The sequence below is a fragment of the Amia ocellicauda genome, chromosome 19, assembly GCF_036373705.1.
Source record: "Amia ocellicauda isolate fAmiCal2 chromosome 19, fAmiCal2.hap1, whole genome shotgun sequence".
Lineage (NCBI taxonomy): Eukaryota > Metazoa > Chordata > Actinopteri > Amiiformes > Amiidae > Amia > Amia ocellicauda.
The window spans coordinates 22,102,532-22,127,813 of record NC_089868.1 but is presented as its reverse complement, the minus strand read 5'-3'; the positions used below and the strand labels follow the sequence as shown (position 1 = coordinate 22,127,813).

Genomic DNA, 25,282 nt, shown 5'->3' with positions numbered 1-25,282 from the left:
CAGATATCTCAAAACGATTTAGACATAGCTAAATAAACAGGAAGTCATTTGCAGATATCTCTAAATCATTTAAAGATATCTGAAGTTCAAGAGAGAGAGAGAGGAATTCATTCTGTTGCTTGGCCTTTGGGACTCAATAGGTCCAACTCTTTCATCTTAAACACTAGAATACTTAATACTTAAGTATTTTGTTTGAGGGTCGTCTTTTAATCAATGTGTATTTTTTTTTAATAAACCATATAAGCTCTTATACTGTCACACATCCAATAGCCAAGTTATTTGATCATTTTTGTATATGAAACATTTGTATTTTAGGATTTATAGGCCACAGATACTGTCTCCAGGATGCACAGCTCCCTGCATCGTCGAATACAGTGCATCTTCACAGTTGCCAAGGCAATGATGAGTGCTCTGGTAGCCTTTCTGAAAACCGTACAGCGATGGAGCATGTATTTCTGAAAAAGAAAAAAGACCTAAAGTGGGGAGTGGTCTCAGAATTAGATTTAGACATGATCGCTCAATTACAGTTTCTCAATAGCAGTTCCTAATAGACAGGTTGTACAGACAAACAATGAGTCTTAAGGAATGTGTTAAACTCGAATTCTTCAATTGTGTTTCATAATGAAAAGCATTATTTTTATTTTATAAAGCCATAATTATTTGTTTCCATAAATGATCATTTGTAGGACGATTTGAGGTTGGAAGAAAATTGCTAAGCTTTTATTTTCAGAATTATGTTTAAGGAAAATGTACAGTAGATTATTTATATTATGATTTGAATGAAGCAATTTCTAAACTAGCTCTATTATAACAGCGATAAAAAAAACACAGAAAGACTGGTTTTGTGCTTTGTACAATTCATTTTGTTTGAAGTTGAAATATCGTGTTTGAAGACACGACACAATGCTTTGAGCTGGGATCATTCTTCCATTTCGTACTTCATTGAAAAAAAGAAGAAACCCCTATCTCTGCAAGCAGACAGACACAGACCTGTAATTGCTGCTCCTTCTCAAAGACCAACCAAAAGGGTCGTGCTATCTTTGAAGGCACATATGTTTTGCTGTTTGTAAAAAACTGAACCAGGATTTTGTTTCTAATGTACGGAAACTATGAAAAAACAATACATTAGTTATTCTATTTATTTATTTATTTAAGTAGTGATATTGAAATTGGCATCAACGCAATTAACTAAATAGCCGCTTACTAGAATGTGTTACTTTTTATGTTTCTGGCTACAGCTGATGAGTAGTGGTTACTGAGGTTTGCAGCTTGGGTTGTCACTGCGCCTATCAATTGAAATTTGAAATCAGAATGCAATTTATTAATTGATTCTGTTACTTCTGCAGTGTCATGAAGTCTGTATTTTTTCCAATGATTCTGACTTTTAGGTTTTCCCACATTCAAATGATTGGCAATGCTATAATGCACAGTACATGCAATACATTTAAAGACAGTGAGACCTTCTGTAAATGGAAATGATTACTACATTTTTCTCATATATTTCTACAAAAATAAAAACATTATAAGTTTGTTTGAAGTTAAATTATACTGAAATAGGATAAATACTTACAAATATAATTGTTCTCCCAATTCAACACACCTTTATACACATCTTATCTTTAAGAAGCTTAATGCTACTTACACTTTCTTTGGTATAAAATAAAGCCACTATCGTGAACAGTTTACGTTTGACGTTTAAGTCAAATGATTGTTAATCCATTCCATTTAGCCTCAGAAATCTGTTTCATTGTTCAGCGATTGCCAAAGCCCTCAATAGTAGTCTTAATAGACACCAGAGCTGTGAAGTGGGAGCCTATTGGTGCAGTGCTGAAAGAGCCCACAGTAAGCCCACAGATGGCATTGTGAGGATTCTGTGTCTAGGGCACACGCTGCCGGTACCTGATGCTATAAAAGCCACGAGCGCAGCCCCAACATGCCCAGCATGCAGTATACAGGATGACTTCTCATAATAAATATGGCTTTCTCCAAATCTTGCAGATTAAAGTTAACAGGCATCATCTGTGTGCCTCTTCTCCTCCTCCTCTGGATAACAAGTAAGTGTCTTTCTATCTGCGGCTGGTGGTGTCGGACAGTTGTGGAAGTGTTTGCATTCACTTGGAAGTATGGATATTGGCTGCTACATGGTTAATTTGCATTTGAGTGGTTTTTCAAAAGGGTCCTGTTGCTATTATAAAATATTTTAGCCTTTATTTGTATTTTTTGTTGATAAAAATACTTTTTTTGTACATCATATTGTATCATTTTGATTAATTCAGATTTGACACTCAGCTGTAATTCAAATTTTAGGTTACAGAGCATGTTGAATTGTGTATTTAACCTAAACCTATTTCAGTGCAAATTTCTTAATTGATGAGGCAAGTTGTTGACTAGTGTTAGTAGTATTCTATATCATGGCATTCATGATTAAATATCAATCTCCTATCAATAAACTATAGCAAATGGGCCACTGATTGGTGTTCAAAGCAGTGTGCGTTCAAGCCAACATGCTTCAGTTGATCTGACAGGTTGATTGCATCTCTAGTGGTAGAGGATGTGTTTTGTGTGTGCGATTTGAAAATGCTTAATCTGAATATCAATAAGCCAGAGCCTAGACTGCAGCTGCCATTCAAAAAAAAGGGACTTAACATCATTCTCATGGTATAGCTTTCTTCAATCTGGGTCACCTTCTGTTACCATCAACCGAGTTTAGGCAAATCAACAGTAATAAGTGCAGAAAGTAGTGCTTGACTATTGTGTATAGTGAATGATAAAGGATTATGAAAACAAAATGGAAATCTGTTTGAGGGGCAACAGAAATCATTGTATGTTGAGAACTGTATTCTGAGCAGTTTTAACAGTTTGGTATTGTATTGTCCGAATCAGAAAAAAAGAAACACATACTACATCTAATTGTTCTCTTTTTGATATTATACTCCAATTCTCCTGTGATTCTATAAAACTCCTTCTGACAAATTGCTTCTGACAAAGAATGTATTTCTGTTATCACTCTGAAAACAAACTCACTAATGTGAACATCCATCGCACAACAAAGCATGACAATGTCCATATGGACAAGTAAAAAGGGCTTTTATGTGAAGAATAGAGTGTTTGCACAAAAGAACCATAGTTTTCATTTGCATCATAAAGAAATCTGCGGACTGGAGAAACCCAGCCCGTTAGTTGGCTACAGTTTTGTTTTGACTACATCAAGGGTAAAATAATGTGTATGCCATTTTATATATTTGAGAAATGTATGGTTTGTTGGAATTTAAAATGACATCTATTCTTATAAATTGTTCAGATGTGCCTATTTACTGACAGTATATGCAATTCAAAATATGTTTTATATCTAGGGCATTTGTCATTTACATTAACCTTTATTGATAATGGTTACAGCAAAAATGTTTCTCCTGTGATTCGAGTTATTTGAGTGTATTCATTATTTGACGTATTACATTAAGATACATCTGCAGTGCTTGTTGTCGAACTCCCCAAAAGCGCAACAAGTTATATTCTGGACAATAGAGATGGTTCATACATGTTCCCTCCATGTGACATATGGTTAGATATCTGCACCCGTGTGCACCCAACCCCCTACAGAGACAGGGGGTTCAGAGGGCTTCAAAGGGTTCTGAAAACCAGCTCTGACCAAGTTTAGCTGAGACGAGGTCTAGACGCTCTTAATCTGCTCTTGTGAAAATCTTGAGGCCTTGTCTTAAAGAGCATTAATAGAATGTTGTCTGTAACCTTGTTTTATTTCAATTCAGTAATACAAATATATATATATATATAATCCGAATATTCTCAAAATATATGGAGCTACAATATAAACCCTTGTATTATAAAAAGGAACATCATGATAATAAGAAATTGAATGCAGACGAACATTGGCCCCCATTTTAGTACATCTTGATGTGGTTATTTCAGTTATGATATTTTCATTTCAAAGCTTGAATGGAGCACAGTTTTGTTTGGTTAAAATTAGTTTAGAAATAGTCTGAAAATAATGTAATATTACATAAATTAAAGGTTTTGTTAACACTTGTGTAATTACAGATTTTATAATATAAAAAGCTCTGCATTTTATGTTAATTTGAAAGGAGGCATTTCCCCAAACTGCAATATCTAGACTTTTTTATTATGTATAATTGTATGCGTCTCTTTACTTTTTTTGCATTAGTGGTAATTAAAAGAACTCTATGTGATATTAGTAGTATAGGGTTCATTAATTATCAGAGAATACATGAAAGGTTGGAAAAGGCTAGACTAAAATTGCGTTATAAACTGCAATGCATCTGCTTATATTACAGCAGATTGAAAAGGTTTTTATTCATTTCCACCTGAATTACAGTTGCAATGTTTTCCAAAGCTCTTTTGCTTTAAAATGACTTCCCAATTATTCAGGAAGCAAATGCACAATTTTGAAGTGACAAATCAATGAAGATATGAAAAAGATCAGATTAAATTTGCACGTTTTGTACTTTTTGCAAAATTCTGGTTTGTTTGTAGTGTGATACTATATTTTGTTAAGGATAGGTATTTTGGGGGCTTTTAATATATTGTTTTCCTATGCATTGCAACAGACATGAATCAGTCAAATAAATAAACATAATCTGTGTAATATGTTTTCTGTTCATTATTATTGTTTTGGACTATTCTGCTGTTAAACTGCTGTGAACCCATTGTCTGCACTGGCCAAAATGCTGCTGTGAATGTAGATATATTAAACACATATTAAATATATTCAATATCACGTCATATTATATATTCTGTATATTAAGAACTTCAGGAGGCAGTTTGCCTTATTTCTCTTCTTTCTTCTGTCATGCGCATACCAGCTATTACACGGCTTTTTTGATAATCTGTTGCAATTGGTTCTGCTCTCCGTGTTAAAGCTGTAGGAATTCTGCTGCTGTATTAAGATTGGCTTGTCTTTGATGCGATCTGAGATCCTGCCTCCTGAGGTCCCTGCCCTGTACTCACACTGACAGTCAGACACTCTGAGAAGATTATCACAGATATGATGTAACTTGAAATATTCAGTGAGTGTAACATTATATCAGCAGGTCACAGTCAAAAAGTCAAACAGTAGAAGGGATACATAGTATATTAAAAAACTCAACTTTAACTATCTAATTTTCCCAGTAAAAAACTATTGTCAATATAGGACACAGGGAATACAAATCTTTATGTGTGTTTATTCTTTTTATTAACGATGACTATTCTTCATCGTTATAAAAAAACATGTAATTATTCCAAACTATTGTTAATTGTTTCAAACATTACAGAAGCACAGAAGTACAGATATTCTGCAGTTATAGGATATATTACAGAATATATCACAGTATTACAGGATCAAATTACCAGGCGTGAAAAAAAACTGTTTTAATTATGGAGTTTGATGGATCAGGATGAGTTTAGTGACCTTACAGCTACGTATCAGGTTTTCACTGTTCCCCAGGAATGTAAGGGTAACATTTCAAGAGTGATACATGAGGGAGATCTGTAGCATTGTGAAAGACCTTCCAGATGGATCTCAATATGCCTGTCTCATCGTGAGGAGAAGGACAAATTCTTCTGTGTTGTGCAAATTCCTCTTCCTTTAGACTGAACACTGTCTTTATATATATATATATATATATATATATATATATATATATAGCTAGAGCAGAAAATCGATATTTGCTGGTAAAGCTTCAATATGTTTCAAGAATGATAACATGCAGATCATTTCAGACTTCAGATGTTATGGATTTAGTGTGATTGGTCTAAATCGTAATGGTCAGTAAGCGGACTGTAGATTATACTGTTCAATATCATTATTTTTAAAAGTTCAGTTTAAGAATCATTTGAAGAATCAAGCCAAAAACAGCAACTGATATGAAAACCATGACTGAACTGTAGCAAAAAATAACATTGCATTCAACCATTTTTAGAGATTACAATTAAATTGCAATTTGACAATAGACTGTAAATATGAAACTGCAGCAAAACGCTTAATTAAAAATAGCTGGCGTATCCAAACAATAGACAGAAAAATGAAACAATGCCAAATGCCCTTAGCATAACCTGAGCCTGTCCAAAACAAAAACATACAAAATACAATAATCATAATTATCATTATCAAAATAATATTGAAGTGAAAATAATGACCACTCGTGGATTCTATATTTTGTCCACAAAATAGTATTTTTTATTTTATTTTATTCACAGTTGAAGCAGGATCATAACATATTTTGAAAGTCAAATGTGTTTCTCTGGTTATGCTCTGGTGTCCTTGTTTGTAGAGATAAAATCATATTTTAAACCACACATCATTAGGTACTGCTTTCAGCATTCATCACCCTGATTAAGGAAACGCAGGGTTGTCTGAATAGAAAGAAAAAAAATCGTGAATGCTTTAAATCACTGACTTGTGTGTGCCCGGATCACCATGGCAATGTGGCGAATTCAGACAGGAGAGCGGGCAGATGGTTTCCATGACGATGCAATCTGATGCTTTTAGAAATGCTGAAGTTTAGCAGCACCGTCATATATATATATATATATATATGGCCTATATAGTACATACAGGCGGGTGACAAATGAAAGGAAAAACCCATATAAAGTGTCTCAGTGAGGTGGGCACCACGAGCTGCCAGAACAGCTTCAATGCTCTTGACACAGATTCTACGCGTCTCTGGACTCTACTGGAGGGATGAACACCATTCTTCCAAAAGATATTCCTTCATTTGGGGTTTTGATGATGGTGGTGGAGAGCGCTGTCTAACACGTCGGTCCAGAATCTCCCATAGGTGTTCAATTGGGTTGAGATCTGGTGATTGTGAAGGCCATAGCATATGATTCACATAATTTTCATACTCATCACACCATTCAGTGACCCTTGTGCCCTGTGGATGGGGGCATTGTCATCCTGGAAGAGACTACTACCATCAGGAGAGAAATGTGTCACCACTCACTGTAGGGGTCCAGCAGTCAGGCCTGTCCCGTTCTCTTGGTGTCCCACACATGCACTCACCCACTTGTCCAGAACACGAGCCAGTTGAGCGTCTGTGTGACTGAAGCTCCTGCCATTCGTGCCCCAATAATGACCCCTCTTTCACAGTCACTTAGATCCTTTCCTGTTGCCATCTTGATCCAAAATCGAGATCAACTGGGCCTGCTCAGCATTTGTATACATGCCACAGAGCATGATAGGATGTTAATTGCTTAATGGTGTCATGCAGTACTCCTGTTTAGAGGCATCTGCATTCGTTATGTTCCTCCACTCATTCAGGTTTGTCCTTTAATTTGTCACCCGTCTGTGTGTGTGTGTGTGTGTGTGTATATATATATATATATATATATATATATATATATATATATATATATATATATAAACACACAATATTCTGTGCCAAGATATTGGCTGCTGTTGATGATGATTAAATTACATTTGTATACATTTTGTGAATCTGTTATACATTATACATTTTAATGATATACATGATGGGGCAAAGGAAAATATTTCCCTTTCTCCCTTTTATATTGACAGAAGAAATAGCAGACACTTCTTCGTGTATACCCTTAGTGATGTTTTCAGTAGTAAATTGTAGTATAGTGTTTTATAAGTGGTGGTGTTTTTTTCTGTAGTCTTGATTTGTATTTCTTTTTAAATAAATGCTTATCATGGATTCCATATTTGTTTATTTCAGTTTGCAGCTTTAATTGCTTTTCAAATTATTGGTCAAACCACTTTATTTATTTATTTATTTAATTTGGATTAATCAGTTGACATTTTTCAGGTTATCCTTATTTATCTTGAGGGACAAATGTGATCAACAACAGTGTCATCAAGGAGTTCAGTGTTTGACACCAATTATATTTATTGCCATTATTTTACTTTTATATTTTTGGGATATCATTCACCCTGTATGTGTAAAAACTATTGTTTCTTAGAAAGTTGGATAAAACTTGTGATTACTGTTATTAAACCCTTCAGGTGGCCTTTCTTCGGAGGCCTTTTCCAGCTGCCTGTCTGATCCATGCCAGAACGATGCCACGTGTGAAGAAAAATCCACTGACTATATCTGCTATTGTCCGTCCGTATTGGTCAGCCCTTTGGAACAGAGCTGTGAAAACTCCAGCCACCTCTGTCACGTAAGCGGCTGCCAAATCGACACCAAGTGCATGAACACTGCGGAGAACTCCAGCCACCTCGTCTGTCAATGTCCGCCCAGCTTTCCCGGAGAACTGTGTGCAGCTTACATACAGCAATGTGCCAACAGCCTTTGTGAGAATGAGACGCACTGCCAGCACAGAGCTGCTCCGGAGGACGTTGCCGATTACAGATGCATCTGCAGGGAAGGTTTCAGAGGCGCGCACTGTGAGGTCGACGTGAACGAATGTGCCTCAAACCCCTGCCAGAACAGAGCCGTGTGCAGGGACAGGATCGACGGCTACTCCTGCTACTGCGTGCCAGGTTTCCAGGGCAAGCACTGCGAGATCGAAGTGAACGAATGCGCTTCTCAGCCCTGCCAGAATGGAGCAACCTGTCTGAATAAAATCGGGAAGTACGTCTGCCTGTGCGTGCCAGGTTACACAGGTGAGTAGATTGAGGGTGGTGTTGTGTTGAAGTTGTTATCCATCTCATTGTCAGAGTTTACACTTCAAATGCTGAGGATTATGGCCAAGAACACGCTCTGTGATTCTTCTTTCCCATAAAGTTTTGGCCATTTTAAGGCTTCTTTATTCAGTTTTTTATTTTCAAATGCAGAGTTCATTTTGTAGGCTTCAGATACATGTCATTATCAGATGAAGGACTGTTGTGTTGAACATGCAAGTCAACAAGGAGCATTTAATACATTTGGTATATTTTCATTTGCAGGCGGAAAGAAGAGAACGGGTGCTTTGAATAGAGATTGACACACGAATACAATATTGAAATATGAATACGATTTTGTTACCCTTAGGGCGTCTTGCTTTTTTGCCAGTTTTATTCCGGATGTTAGTTTGAAGAAAAACATCGCAGCTTCTCCCACATCCCTGAGGCCTTGTCAAATGCAACAGATTCCTCTCTGTGTGACAGTATTGTATAAATATAGTTTAATGGCGACCAAATGAATATTTAGCAGCTCCACCTGTTGATAATTGAAAATGTGTTCATAGACAGTATCAAGTACTGCTAAATAATTAATCCTAATTAAAGGTCTTCCTACCAGTAAGAACAATTAGGTTTGTACCAGCATCAGGACATTAAATTATTTGACAATTTCCCAAATATTAAACAATAGAACTAATTAATTGCCGTCATATTGCATTAATTTATATACTTACTTGTTTGTTTGTTTCTTCACTTTTGTCCACAGTTATATGAACAAATATAGAATAATACAATACAAAAATAATGTGGGGTGGGGGGGAATCCACTGTAAATTTTGTAATGTTTCTGTAATGATTTTGCAGTATCATTATTAGGTTTACAGTTATCGATCTTAATGATGCTGACAGCTAAGACACAGACACAAAATCCTTTATACATTTGTATTCTATTATAAATTCCGATATAAATTTATTTATTTATTAGCATTAAAAAGAATAGAACAGCACACTATATATATATATAAAAATATCAAAACCTGCACTACTGCGTAGAAACAGCAGGGGCTACACAGTTGCGTGTCTCATAGCAGTGTGTGATGGCTCCACCTAGTGGTATATCCCCGGTACAACACCCACACCTCGAGCATATCTGTTTCATACCGAGGTTTATAATTCCAGACCTGTGATGTGTTTTTACAAAAGGAGAAAATTACCATAATGGCAATGCAGAGACATTTCTACAAATGTTGTAAAAAGCAGGATGAATAGGTAGTGCAGCTCACCAAAGATACCTGTCCCTTGAAGCATATGTTGCAGCGCATTGCGAAGCTGTGTTGAACATGAAAAACATTGACATATGTTTCTGCGCTTTCAATACCGCACTCAGTTAGTGGAATAAAATACCCTGCTCTGGAAATAAAACCATATGGTCATTATTATAATCCCTACCTTTGCTTTGATTACATTTTCCAAACAGTCTCAGTTATGAGCATGGGAAGCATAAACACGGAGCCACTGAAAGAGTATGAAGTGTGTTATAAATTGAATAAATAAATTCGTTTTCGGGTCTAGTGCCACACAACTTGCTTACAGACCCCAACTCAAGCTTTTTGTCTTCCTTATTTTTCCAAGTACAGATCTTGTTACCTTTTTAGGGCTGGTGTTTTGGTCAGAATTATGAAGTGACTGGACAAAATTGAGACACAAATATATTTATATGTTATATTTATAAGTTCAAATACATGTATACATTGAATACCCAAAGTTTTCCCTGCTTTAATACCAAATGCATGAAGTATATTTAAAAAAAGTTCTTCCATAAAAGAAAAGCAACATATGATGGTATCGGCCCAAAAATAATAATGTTTAATACACACACACCTCCCTTTTCACTGACACGTTCCTACAATTTCAATCTGAGCCCAGATAAGAGCCTAGGATGCCACTAATACATGCAATTTGTTTCATTTCCCAGGGACCAGCTGTGAGCTGCAAATTGATGAATGTCAATCGGAGCCGTGCTTCAACGGTGCCAGCTGTCGTGACTACCTGAACGGTTACTCCTGCACGTGTGCTCCAGGTTTCGAGGGAGACCTGTGTGAAGTCAACACAGACGAGTGCCGGAGTCAGCCGTGCCACAATGGAGCGCGCTGTGTCGATGCTGTCAATGGGTATGATTATTAGATCCAAGCACCGCAAGTTCCTTCCATTTCCTGTTTATTATTATGGCCATTATTAATGATCTTAAAATACTTGCTATGAAAGCGTAACCTGAATACAGTGTGAATCCTTTACTGAGTGAAAGTACTAAACTTAAAATCCCCGATGTTAGTTACAGCTGTGATTGTTCCACATCTGGCTTCATGGGCCGACACTGTGAGACTCCCGTCCCACCCTGCATGTGCCAGCCCTGTCTGCACAACGGCACGTGTGAAGAGCGCAATGGAAGCTACACGTGCAGCTGCTGGCCAGGTACACAAGCCTATCTTTGTGATTTTTTCCTCCTTTCTAAGATCAGAAAAATCTATGCTGTGTGTTTAATGTCCCTGTTGCCAATCCAGGAAAATCTCACACTCTTATTTACATTAGTGGAAAACTAAAACACGGTTCTTGCTCATACAATATTTCAACTTCTGCCCAAATGGCACCACTATATCCGATCACCTCTTACTTTGTATTTGTACTTTTGTGTTTTGTCTTACGTGTGCAGGATTCCTGGGGAAGGACTGTGAGGAGGACATAGACGAATGCAGCAGCAACCCCTGTCAGGCTGGGCAGTGTTTGGAGCTGTCCCGGCAAGAACTGTACGGGACCATCCCTGAACTTCCTGTGTGGTTCGACTACCAGCGAGCTTCTGGATTCGTCTGCCGATGCCCACAAGGATTTAAAGGTAAAACATAATAACGCAAGGCTAAACCACAGAATAAAAACCGGTTCATCACGTGGGTAGGCGAGCACAAATCTGGACGGCAAATCGACGATAGAGAAACAGATAGATCAATCTATCTTTCTATCTGTCACATCAGTCTGAATTTAACTTCCTGGAGAATTTAGCGTTTACTTCTAAAAATGGCAGGCAGACACTCTTTAAGAAGTTTAAGGTGTATTACGCTAAGCCCGCTGATCTGTCTTGGAGGAAGTGTAGCTCTGGTCAGTCGGCTGTCGCTCTGTGCCTGAGCGCATGTGGGAAGACGGTGGAGGCTGTCCACGGGGATGGCCGGCCTGTTCGTGAGATTATATTCAATCCAACGCTTTAACGATATGCCTTAAGGAATATATGCTTCGTAATCAGCACACGCTGTTCGAACGCGATGATGATTACAGCTTGGGCCGTCATCCTTTTCTCGATTACTGCAGGCACAGGTATTGTATTGTGGAAAGAGGAAATCTGTTTTAAAAATACTTAAACTTCATACCTCCTAATATTTATTAGTGAATATGTTCTTTTTGAACACTTTAACACTTTTATATTGGTATTAAGGCTTACAGATGTCATAGTAAAAATTGTACTTGCAGCGTTAATCTGAAGTGTTTATTCTCTCTGTTTTCTTTCACTGCACATGATATCAATAGTTTGCGGTACAAGCGAACCTTAATTAAGTAGGCAAAGTATTTATTTGGATGCCTTCAAAAGCAGTACAGTTTCAAATAGTGTTAATCCCTTGCTTGTAAAATCTTTTCTAGTGTGACGGTGGGAGCAGCACATTGGAGCTAATCTCTTAAACCTTTAATGCTGTTGTACTGCCAGTGGGATTTAATTCTGTCTAATAAGTTATAGCAGAACAAACTCTCCAACATTAGGGCAATGTGTACATTTGTACACACTACGCTCATACTATGCACCTGTGCTGCCCTAATATTCAATATTTTGGACTTCCCTTCCCATTGACATACTTTTATTCTGTCTGTCCATTATTTCATTTTAAACAAATATGTTATACAAAAAGTCTGCATATTCTTATATACAGTAGCTACAAAGAATTTAAATGCTTTCTGCGTCTCTTCTAGGCATTCTGTGTCAAGACGATGTCAACGAATGTGATGCGAGTCCCTGTCAAAATGGCGGCATTTGTGAAAACACTGATGGGGGTTACATTTGCCACTGTTTACAAAAAAGCACAGGGGGATTTCTGTACGGGGGGCAGAACTGCTCGGAGGCCCTCGTGGGCTGCGAAAATCACAACTGCGAAAACGGAGGCACGTGCGCTCCCTTGCTCCGAAACGGTCGGCATGAATACAGCTGTCTGTGTCCAAACGGTTACGCGGGCTCGAGGTGTCGGATGTCCACCACCTTCTCCTTCGAGGTGAGCGGATACTTCCACACCGAGACGCCCCTCAAGACGGAGGACACGCTCTTGAACGTCACCCTGAGTTTCAGAACGGTGCTGCCAAACGCCGTTCTGTTTCACCGGGGGAATGAAGACATCGTCCTCAAGCTGGAGCTGGTCTCGGGCCACTTGCTCTTGACGCTGCAGAAGACCAACGAGCTGAGTTCTGCTCTGGAGCTGCCTCACAACGTCACCGACGGGGCGTGGCATGCCGTGGAGACCACCCTGGGAAGGAGGACGTTTGGGATCGCCCTCCTGGATGACTCCTGTCTCAGCGAGTGCCAGGCGAAGGTTGCCCTTGCGATTCTGAACGGCCAGCTCGAATATGCATTCCTCGACGTCTTCATCGGGGGGCTCAGAGAGGAGGGGAATTGGTCTGAGAGCACCGACGCCTTCCACACCCAACCGTACTTCATCGGCTGTCTGCGAGACGTGTACGTAGATTCCCAGCTGATCATCCCGGCCAACTGGTCCAGTGTGTCAGGTGTGAACGTCAGTCCGGGATGCAGTAACGAGGACCGCTGTGTGGCCGGTCCCTGCCAGAACCGAGGCCGCTGCGTCAACCTGTGGCAGAGCTACTACTGCGAGTGCCACAGGCCTTATGAAGGACAAAACTGCTCAGATGGTAAGATATGACTGAAGTAATGAAGGTATTCTGGAGGTTAACCTTAACAATATCGTTGCACAGCTTAACCGAAGGCGCACAAGTGTTGCTAACTATAGTATCAGTTACCAACGAGTAAAACCCCATAAGAGAATAAGGCTCAAGTTATATATATTAAACATATATTACTATTTTTTAAATATGATGTTTTAATATTCTTCATGTCCTCCACAGAATATGTTACAGCCAGATTTGGAAAAGACAACTCAGAGGGATATGCTCTCTTCACGGTCGACGACAGTCCCGGACAGAACGTCACCGTTTCGATGTTTGTTCGAACCCGCAGACGAACCGGACTGCTTCTGCTTTTGACAAACCGCACGGGACACTACCTCAGGGTCTGGTTGGAAGATGGAAAAGTCCAAGTGCAGGTCCATCGCTTGGAGATCCTCTCGGGAGATCGCTTCGTTAGCGACGGCCACTTCCATCTACTGAGTGTGGAGATACGGCCAGGACACATGGCGCTGTATCAGTCCGCCCAGAGGCTGAACCACACCTCCATCCGCACCGTAAGGGTCCAGACGGGGGATGTTGCCTATGTCGGTGGCTTGTCAGATAGAATGACGGCCGTCTCTCTCGGGGGTTATTTCAAAGGCTGCATTCAGGACTTAAGGATCAACACCAAACGACTGGAGTTCTACCCCATCGGCACCCCTGTGATGTCATACAGCCGAAGAAGCCTTGTGAACGTGACGCGCGGCTGTGCTGGAGACGACAGCTGCAGTGTAAGTCAGCATAGGGCTTTCCCCAGCAACTATGATTACATTTTTCATTTGAACTTGAGAGAAACAAGGCCAGTTTCAATCCTTTGAGTTAAAAAATGTATTTCCTTTACACGTTAATCTTATTGGATGCATTTCCATCTAAATAATAAACTAGTCATAGAATTGTGTTCCATAAATGCTCCTTTAACGGTTTGCATCATTGTCAGTAGAAGAACTAAACAGGAGCCTTCAGTAATTAAACCTTTTACGTCAGTCCTTCAGTAGGTCAACTCTGCGGCTGCTAGCTGTCAGACACTCCCAATCCCATAATAAACAGCTCTGTTTCCTGCTCAGGACAACCCGTGCCAGAATGGGGGGGTGTGCTACTCCATGTGGGACGACTTCACGTGCACCTGCCCCACCAGCACGGCGGGGAGGACGTGCGAGCAGGTCCAGTGGTGTGAACTCGCCCCCTGCCCGGCCGCCGCCGTCTGCCAGCCCCGCCCGAGAGGGTTCGAGTGTAAGTCCATTAACAATGACCCAATTGAGAAGAATCCCATGGAAAGGAATCCAAGGCTGACTTTAAACTGTCTTATATCTGTGTTCAGGTGTTTCCAATGCAACCTTCCACGATGACAGCGGCGTTCTGCACTACGAGGGCAATGGGAAAATTTCCGGCGATCTCGTCAACATCACCTTCAGCTTCCGGACAAGAAATCGCGAAGCCGGTGTGCTCCATTCGGGAAAGGGCCCCGAATTCGTTACCGTCTCCATCCACGACTCACACTTGCTCTTTGAGTTACGGAGCGGCAACAGTTTCCTCACATCCAGAATTAGGAGCCAAACACCAGTGAGTGATGGCAGGTGGCATAAAGTGATGCTTTCTATGATGACCCCCACGTCTCAGCTGTCGAAATGGGTCATGGTGGTAGACAACGAGGAACAGCTAACGACCACGAATGTTGTAACTGGGAATTTGAACTTCCTCAGGGAGGGAACGGATATTCTTCTGGGGGGTTTGGGCCCCGGCAACTTTACCGGGTGCTTAAGCACAGTGGAGATCGGTGGCATTTCATTGCCACACTTTGGAAACTCCGAGACGCACCTCCCGAGATATCAAGAGGAGCAGTTCATTAAAACGTCCGCGGAGCCGGCTCTAATTGGCTGTGCGGGAGCGGACGTCTGCGCGGTCGAGCCTTGCCTGAACGGAGGCCGCTGCGAGGATCTTTTCAATCTCTTTAATTGCACATGTTCCCCCGGCTGGACTGGTCCGAGGTGTGAAATTAATATTGATAACTGCGCATCCAACCCCTGTATCCATGGAAATTGCTCCCATAAGACTTCATCTTACGAGTGTGACTGTCACCCCGGCTACACCGGGAGAAGCTGCGAACTGGAGATAGACGAATGTGCAAATCACAAGTGTGGGAGAGGAGCCACCTGCCTGGATGGCATCAACAGATATTCCTGTCTGTGTCCTGAGAACATGACAGGCCCCCGGTGTGAGTAAGTATCACAATTAAACCACTTTGTAAACGAGGCACTTTTCTTGCTCTGTGCATTATACCAAAGATGACACAAACTGCACTTACTATTCACAGAACTATTCCTTTTCAAAATGTTAGTTACGGAGCTCTCTTTTTTTTTAAAAGCTGTGGAGAAACGATTCTGAGTTTCCAGTTTTGTTACTTAATTACTACCCAAAGTGCTTTTTACAGCCAGTATTTATTAGACATTTTATAGTTTCTATAAAGAGATTTTATTTCCCTCATTGTAGATAGGAATAATTGTAGCAGGATTGTGATGCCAAAAGGGCACTGATGTCAGTTTACGCTCACTGTGCTTAAGTATGTGGACATCTTGAGTATTTCTCTCTAATTCTGTGTTTTGTGATTTGGATTACATTGTACCGTCCCTAAAACACGATTTCTATCCTTCAGGTCAGCAATGATAACTACATTTTGAACAAAAGAAAATAAATAAATTTATACATTTTAGAGAAATTAATATTATTTTTCCTCTGTATGTAAATATACCTATTATTTTCACAAGTAAATATAGGAAACTGGTTTGTCATGTTTTCACTGTTAAAACTATTTAGAAATCCTGTACTCAGATACCTTAGATTTTTTCCTGTGAAACTGCAAGTATGCCTGGAGGACTTACATAGCGGCATATATTAACAAAAATTAACAAGCTATATTAAAATACATATACATCTTTTTCCTTCTTTTTCTTCTTAAGTGTGGATATTGAAAAGTTTTCCTGGTATCTTCCCAAATTTCGGTAAGTTACATCTTCAGTTATTGTTAGATATATCAACTAAAATCCACATTGACTTATATTTTCAGATTCCACTAAAGGAAAGGACATTCTTTAGCTCGAGTCTCAATGTATACATATATCAGGCACTTACAATGTGTTTCTGTCATATGTTCACCCGTATGTATATCACCATTTCCCTCTTTGCTCCTTCATCATTCAACTCTTTGCCTTAATAGAATTGTTGTCGATTAAGGCAATGACGTTGTGTGTTGTGTTTCAGTACCCTTCCGGACATCACTTTTTGTCTTTTTATCTTTGAGATTGATTTCTAATTGGAGAAGAAGTTGCCTGTAAATTTCTCACATTTTAGCTTGTTCTCGAATTAGCACCACCATGGCAGCTACTCTCAGTAGTGAGACCAATAGAAACCGTGCCTTCACATGCTTTTCTTGCAGGGTACTGTCTAAACCATTTTAAAAACACAATTCTTGGTTCATATCTTTTCACATCTATCCCTCACAGTATGTATCCTTTGCCCGAAGCACCTTTTCCTGCGGTAAGAATGTGTGTTCCATATTCAAACCTTTCTTCTTCCTAATATATTTATTGAAGGCTAGAAAAAATATATATATTCTGCTGGGAAGCCCAACTGATCCAGCATGGTACTAACAGCACCATGGTTCACCGCTTCATGACTTTCTGTCCCCGCGACAATCGGATTGCCATTCCAGACTTTTCCTTTGTTTCTGAACCTGCGGTACTGATATCACAAGGCCCAGAGCACAGCTTGGCACGGACACACTGTGATCGGCATCTGTTCGTGGCCAAACTGACACTTCTAGCCTTTCAATTAAAACATTGTAGCTGATTGAACATTATCTCTCCCCACTGAGACCCACCTTTCTATCCCCGTTATCGTGAATCATGTCGCCCTCCTTTCCACACTGTTAAAAGATTAAATATATGCATTTTGTCCAGATGGAATTGCGTTTTAAACCATCAGTGAAACAGGAAGTTTTTCGGGTGAAAGGAATGACATTGTTAAGTACTACAGATAATATTACATTCTCTTCATAGAAAAGGTGGTGCTCAGAGCAGTGTATACGTTGTTGGTTGTCCTTTAACCTCATTTAACCCTGGAGAAGAACGATCTATATTAACATGTTGGTTTGCTTTGATCGGATCTCCCAGAGAAAAAACCCTCCACTGAAGCTAACCTGTCACTGTAGAGAAACACCAGACTCGGCTGATGGCCCACTTAGAGTAATTAGAGATTGTGCTAATCATGTGTTACATGAAGAAGCTGATGACTAATTAGTCAATAGTAGCTTCCAAGGTGTGGGACCAAATCACGATCAGTGTCTATTTGTAAGTCTATTATACTCACCAAAACCAGCACAGTTATATTTGTACTCAGTGACTGTAACTATGACTTCTTACACATGTTTAAGATGCAGCTGTGTAATGTTTCAGATTCCCAAAGCTACCAAAGACGGTCTGTGTCGACGACAAGAAGAACTTCACCTGCTTCAATGGAGGAAACTGCTCCGAATCTGGCGCGGGCAGGATGTGCCGTTGCTTGCCAGGGTTTTCCGGTGACTGGTGAGAATTTCCCACATCTCCCTGCTCTGTCCTCTGAAGCAACAGTTGTATTCATCGTATTAGAGTTGTTTCTAGGTACTTAACAGCAGTTTGCCATGCCCAGACTTACTGAGTAATGTGATATAATGAAGATATAAGTTATGGATGGACATCTCAACAGTGGTCGATAACAAAAAATACTTAATCTGTAATTCAATTGCTTCAAATCATAAACCTCATTGTAGTTGGACCTTTACATGAAAAGTAAGTAGGTCAATACTAAAAAAAAAAATATAAAGGTGTTTGAGTTGCTTATTAACACGCTCCATACAATACACCTTTCTGGCGTAGATGCAGCCGTGACACGTCCCCGAATCCTAATCTACTTTATTCACCGAGGCGACACTCAAATTATCAACCCGAACCGCCTAGAATAATCGTGTGAAAACAATCAGCCACGCGATGAGGCCGGGCGCCAGAGGCAGGGCTGTGACAGTGCCGTGTCGTCTCCCCGTGTCCCAGGTGTGAAATGGACATCGACGAGTGCCGCTCCGACCCCTGCCTGAACGGGGGCTTCTGCCGCAACATGCTGAACAAGTACCAGTGCATCTGCGACGTGAGCTTCGCCGGGGAGCACTGCGAGGTGGACGTAAGCGACATTTCCTTTTTCGTGTCTATGCTGCTGTGGCAGAACCTCTTCCAGCTGCTCTCGTACCTCATTCTGCACCTGGAGGACGATCCAGAGGTGGAGTGGGGGGAGGTGGACGAGTGAGGGCCAGGGGGGGGCGTCCGTCCTGTGGATGGATATAAACAAACAAACAAACAAACTTAAAAATAAGGCCCTCTTGTGTCTGAGCGAATAGATTTCTGAGAACTGACATCAGTGAGGATGGAGAGATGTGTACAGGAGACATTATTTAACCACGAGTGCAGGGCTGTTTATATTATAACTAGAAAGACAGAATTGAAGTTTTCGAGTCTCTATGAATGTCTGTCAATTGAGCTGTGAAGATTTATAAGTATTATTAGTTTAGACTATGCTTAATTACTTTACAGACAGCTGTTTTTATTTACAGAGAAGTATCTATTTTCAAAGTTACATACTTACTATAAATACTTTTTTATATAGTATTTACCTTATCATGGAAAATAATTATAATCAAATAGTGATACTTTTCTGTATAAAAAGTTACTTTACACCAATGCAATAATATACATAGCATCTCTAACATAAAGTAGAACTATTTAAAAGACAAAAGTGATACAAGAGACTCTTCTGTGCCTTACACTATATCACATTATAATATTTTTATATTACAGTTTTTATTAAGGTGATAAGCATTTTGAAAACAGTCCATGACACATTTTACATAGAAGATGTGGTTCATAACATCAAAGTTTCCATTTTAGACTTATTTTATAGCACATTTTACAGTTGTTTTACTACTATATCAAATGCTGAAGTATATCTGTGGACCAGTGCTTTATTATTGATTTGAATGCAGGAAACAGCAATGGTGAGATGTAAAGCTCTGTGTAGATTTGGGGGATTGTATGTTAATATTATAAACAAGTTGGCGACCATAGAATACATCCCTAAAATGTATTCTGTAAATATGCTTTTACAGATGAGCGCCTGAAACTATGGCAAAGTATAACAGTGGAAAAAAAAAAAGACTGAAAATGTCAAAGCTGCATGTAAAGTACCATCTGGGACACTATGAATATTTCCTTGTGGGAGCAATGTTTGATAATCTGAGCAATCTGTGTTACAGAACAGGAGGGGGAGAATATGCAAGCCAGAATCTGAAACTCCGCTTGGCAGTTACATTAATTACCATGCTCACACACACCAATTACACGTTTAATGAATATGCCTATCAGGGTCACATGTGTTATACTGATTTAAAGATAAAGAAAATACCCTCTCTCACATTCCTTTGTTTGTCTACATAAACATCTACATTCCCTCTGTTTCCACACCTTTCATTTATATGTACAGAGCAGATTCCACTCCCAACAGGGAAAATGCTCTTTTCTTTTATTTTCCTTTCTGTTGCCTGTCTTGTCTGTGAACCGTGTCATTGTACTACTTTATCAGTGTTGGTCATCGAATAAACATTGTTCCTGTCCTTTTGTTCCTGTCTTTTTTTCCCACATTCAATCATTTTTCCTTTCTGTCAGCAAACCCACATCCCAACACTTGACATACAGGGCTGGCATAAGCAGCATCAGATTGCATGACAGATACGTGTCCAGTTTTCTGGACGCTGATAAACATGTGGCTTCTGTGAGAAATAAGTGTCATTTTCAAGGGCACCTCTGTGAAATTAAAGGCATGTACACTAAAGCCCGTAAGCCTATATGAAGAACCTGTGTTCAAAATGTCTGATCAGCTGTTTTTGTAATCCCACTCAGCAAGAAAAACAACTAAATAATAATAATACAATTTAAAAAATGTGGATTCTTTCCATAATATCGATAGTAAGAGCCCTGCAAGGTTACGTAAGTGAAGTCAACTAGAAGCTTCTTAAAATGTCTTCCTCGAGTAAGATTGCATTTTGTTATATCCATATACATGGCAGATTGGTTGTTTTGGCACGACGGATCTGTGCTTGATATTTATTTCAATGCCACCTTGAGAAAAGCTTGAATAGCGGTACCACACATGGATTATGGTACGTGTAAACAAAAGGACTAATTGATTGGAGGTTTTTATGTTAATCACATATCTACCAGCTCAAACCTCATGTGCTACTAAGAATAAAGAAACTGGGATCATACATTTTTACATGGTTACATGGCATGTATTGTCTTTATAAATTAAAAACGAACCATATGCATTTCTGTTTAAAATGTAACACCGCTGGTAAAAGCAAGAACGGAATTGCAAATGCGTATGCAAATCAGAGTCGCTTCACTCACATAATAGCTAGATCTGTGGCATGAGGAAACAGGCTGAACTTGACTGATGAAGAATAAATTAGCGCTGCCTCTGACTCCTGACATAATGGCTTTAATTGCGAGATTAACTCCTGTTTCTGGGAGAAATGCTTTCTGACGGCAGGTGTTTCTTTTTTACTGCGAGGTATCATTATCTTTAGTGTGTCACAGCATGGCATGGCAAAATAGTTGCTTTGTAAACGCTTAATTCTATCATTAAAAACAGCAATTTGTTGATGGAAGCAGGGTGCAAGAAATATGCATGGGTTTAAAACTGCCTTGACATGGCTTCCAAAAGCTGAGCCTCGGGGGGGTTTTGGGATCGTTTCCCTATTCACGCTATCTTTACAAAGTGGAGTTAGAGTCCCTGTGCAGGTGTAGATGAAAGAACAGAAGGACACACTTCATCTAAATAGAGAAGACACCACAGACAGTTGCTTCACGTTGTCTTGTAATTACAGGCCATGATGTAAGAAGCCTCAGAAGATAATGACCTCACAGTGTCGGGACAGCTCATGTAGTGGTTGCCCCATAACAGACAGGGGTTGCTTTGTTGTGCACATGTCTCTCACACATATTGAGAAGTTGAAGAATAATGTCTTATGTCTGTGTGTGTCTGTTGTACTTCGAGCTAGAAGGTGATAGCATGGGGGGGTTAGGAGACAGAACGCCCGGGACACTAAGGTGTGTCTGAAATATGAAACTGGAGCCCTGTGTGCCAGGAATGTGTCTGTGCTCAAATAGAAATATGGAAATAATGCTTAACCAGCAAAACCAAAGCAGGCACGCTCCTCCTAACCAGTGATTCAGCACAATCAGTGGCATTTAAGGGGCATGCATGGCTTCAGTCTGTCTCAGCTACTGTCTTTCAAACCGGGGGAAGCGAGCAGCTCCAGGATGCCGTGGCTGAGGTGTATGATTTTGAATCTCCACTTCTTATTACTGGAAGGTAATCACTTATTTTATTATTACGTGTGTATAAGTCATGCATTAACAATATTGGAAATTCAGACTTTTTCGAAATAGAATAGCCTGATAAATGTTCTGATAATGTGTATTTATAGAAGTACAGGCAGATATCATTTTAGATATAGATATATATATATAAAAAAATAGGAACAATTGCTGACGTCCAAAATATCACAAGAAATACCTCAGCTTTGTTGTTCTTGGTTGTCCTTCTTCTGCAAACAAGTTTATATTACTCTGAAAGAGATGCAAAATAAATAATCAAACACTAGAGTATTAATGAGTGCCCTGGTGATTGATTGATTGATTGATTGAATATTGAGACCCCCGTGTGCTGCAGTGTCATTAGGGGTTGGCACCCCTCAACCCTGTCAGAAAGATTGTCAGCTTGACTCCACTCTTTAGGATTGAAGATGCATCCTCACACTACCTAAAATAAAAGGGTACAAAGAGTAGTATTGAAGTCTTGAGATCCACAGATACTATCTAGATTCTAGAAGATAATTTATACAATTCTAGAATTCTGGAAAGCTGTTGTGAAAGTAATTGATCAAAAAAAATTCCCTGCCTTATACATTTACAGACATCAATACGAGTATATACACGAATGAAACGATACTAAGCTGCCCTTAACATCTTTGAGATGGTTAAAAACATACCATTAAAAACCTGTTTTATGAATACCGATTTCTCAACAGCACAGAATGGAACTACTGCAGCCCAAGTTACTTCCACAGATGTAAGTGCTAACAAAAAGTCCCATATTCAGTATATTAAGGCTTATCAGACTAACTTTAGATATAAAACATTAGTGTATGATAAGATTGAAAGTTGTTAAGGGTCAAAAATCTAAGCATTTTTCTTTGTATATAGGTTATTGTGCTTAAGCAATAATTTAATATATATATATATGGAGACAGATATTTGATTGGCAGCCATAAGAAATTGTTTGTGCCCGCAGCATATTGTGGTGCCTACTAGAATAGTAATTATTTAAATACATGTTATAGTAGCACTGAATCTATCTATTTATTTATTATTATTAAAGTTGTTTTAGGAAATGCAGGAGTAATAAAAAGGCGGTCTTTCTGACATCTATCACTGGTTCTTCACAGACTTACACCTCTCAGCACTTAGCAGCTGTTCTTGCTCCCTGTCTCGTTGGAGGTGCCATTACCATAGGAATCGTGTTAGCCTTTATGATTATCAAAATCCGGGAGAAGCGGCAGATGGAGGGATCGTTCAACCCCAGAAGCCTGGAGAGCAGCGCTCCTCCGGCGATCTCGGGGAGCAGCGCCATGAAGCTGCCTCCCGTGGAACGCCTCATATGAGACGCCGCCGTGGTCCTGGGGGTCCGTGTCTCCTTTGAGAAATGCCTTTGGGATATCAGATGAATCCAGGTACATTCAAGCAAGTAGGAGGACGATAGAGGGAATCACAGAAGCATGGAAGCAGTAGGCAAAAGGATTGGGTTTGTGTGTTTGGTCATAGTTGAGCAGATTTCTTCCTTTAAATTCAGCTAAAGTCGTGGGATGTGGTGTAACTTGAAATCTACAACTGCTCTTGCCATTTCACTATTGCTGTAATTTGCATTCAGGCAGCACGGTCCACACGCATGTAGAAATACACGGCACAGCTGGGAGGTTAGGAGTGGGTTTTCTACAGCTGTGAAAGGCCTGGAATCAGGTTTAACATTTGAATTGATTTTACTGTGCCCTTCTGTCTGGTATCCTACCTTCTGTTTCAATATATTCATCCTGCCTGGTTTTGTGACACCTTCCAGTTGACGGCAGACAGCCTGACCTCTGAGCTCCTGCTCTCCGTGTGCTTGGTGTCGGTGGCCCTGCTCCTCGCCCTGTTCCTGGCCGCCATGGCGTTTATCGTGGCGATGAACAAGAGGGCCACCCACGGGACGTACAGCCCCAGCCGGCAGGAGAAGGAGGGATCCCGGGTGGAGATGTGGAACATGGTTCAGCCTCCTCCCATGGAAAGGCTGATATGAGCCTCTGAACCCACGTGCCCCTGTGAGATGCCAAGGTGGGTTGAGTGCACTCGTCTTCAGCTGGGATTCACAGCCCGATCCAGAACTGAAACCCATGGGCGCTCGTCTCTGCACTGACTGTATCTGTCAATGACTTATTCACCTACTACCTGGGAGAGCACGGGATAAGTTTTTTAAAGAGCGTCTTTGCAAGGTCCTGGAAACCTCGATATCATCACACTCCTGCATCTTGGAGTTTCAGTTTTACAGTTCACAAATAATTACACTACAAGGCTTCAATCTCTCTCAATCTGTGTTTACAACGACTTTTCTCATGTGCTTGATTTGGAATGGGGTTGATTTGCCTCCCAGCCCAAACCTACAAGCACAGAGCACGAGAAAAGACGTTGAATACAGAGCAAAGCAGACATGTATATATCCTGAACCAATCTTCTGGGGTGTAAACACTGTACACTCTGCTTTCCAAAGGTAAAATTAACTTCTTTTGGTCTTTGTCTTGTGCACAATATTGTTGGTTTATGTTGTTAAAATTGTACTTTAAAAGTTCCCTTTTATTCTACTTGTCTAGCAAGGGGGAACTGAGTCAGGCTAGTGTTTATATCAACGTACTTTAATTTATTTTGTGTTGCGTTTAAAGTTTGTTATGCAATCGATGTGAAATGTGGTGACATGTTAGCAACGAGGTTATAGAACCATTTTATTTTTGTTGTGCAAGATTAGCAATAATGTTTGTGGTACACAACTCTAAACCAGTGCTTTGTAAGAGTCCTAGCAGATACATTTGATGTCCAATATAGATGCGATGAATGAAGCGGTTATGAAGATCCTTTTAAAAGGTAATTTGGTCACCTTTGACAGATCTGGGACTTGGTTGATCAAATAATATTAAAATAATAGAAAAACAAAAAAATCTCCTTTTTAATATACTTTATAAATGCTGGTTTCACAATGAAAACCTTTCTGCTCTGGAGTGAGAATTGAAACATTTATGGGTCATGATATGATTTTGCAGTTACCTCAATGCTACAGGCAGCTACTGTGTTTTCTTCACCGTAAAGGATTTTTTTCTGTTTAACGAATGAAACTATATACCATAATTGTGCGTAATTGTACGTGACAACTGCTGAGCTACGCCAGTTTTGTAATCCTCCATCGTCAGATAATTGTCCTCCCAGTCATCTGAATTAAAACATGCAACTGTCTGTTTAAACTAGCCGAATAATTATGACTTGCGATTGACTGGAAA

General features: G+C 39.8%; 1 protein-coding gene across 1 annotated transcript; it reads left to right on the top strand.

The window, feature by feature from the left end:
• The first annotated feature begins 1,878 nt into the window (after positions 1–1,878).
• On the top strand, positions 1,879–25,247 carry crb1 (crumbs cell polarity complex component 1). Its single transcript, XM_066692505.1, has 13 exons — positions 1,879–2,054; positions 7,982–8,584; positions 10,556–10,751; positions 10,913–11,052; positions 11,291–11,470; positions 12,589–13,533; positions 13,747–14,297; positions 14,631–14,796; positions 14,885–15,782; positions 16,521–16,562; positions 18,015–18,143; positions 18,645–18,771; positions 23,818–25,247. The coding sequence occupies exons 1-13, from the start codon at positions 1,976–1,978 to the stop codon at positions 24,034–24,036; spliced, it is 4,275 nt and encodes a 1,424-aa protein (XP_066548602.1). The 5' UTR covers positions 1,879–1,975; the 3' UTR covers positions 24,037–25,247.
• The last annotated feature ends 35 nt before the right edge of the window (positions 25,248–25,282 follow it).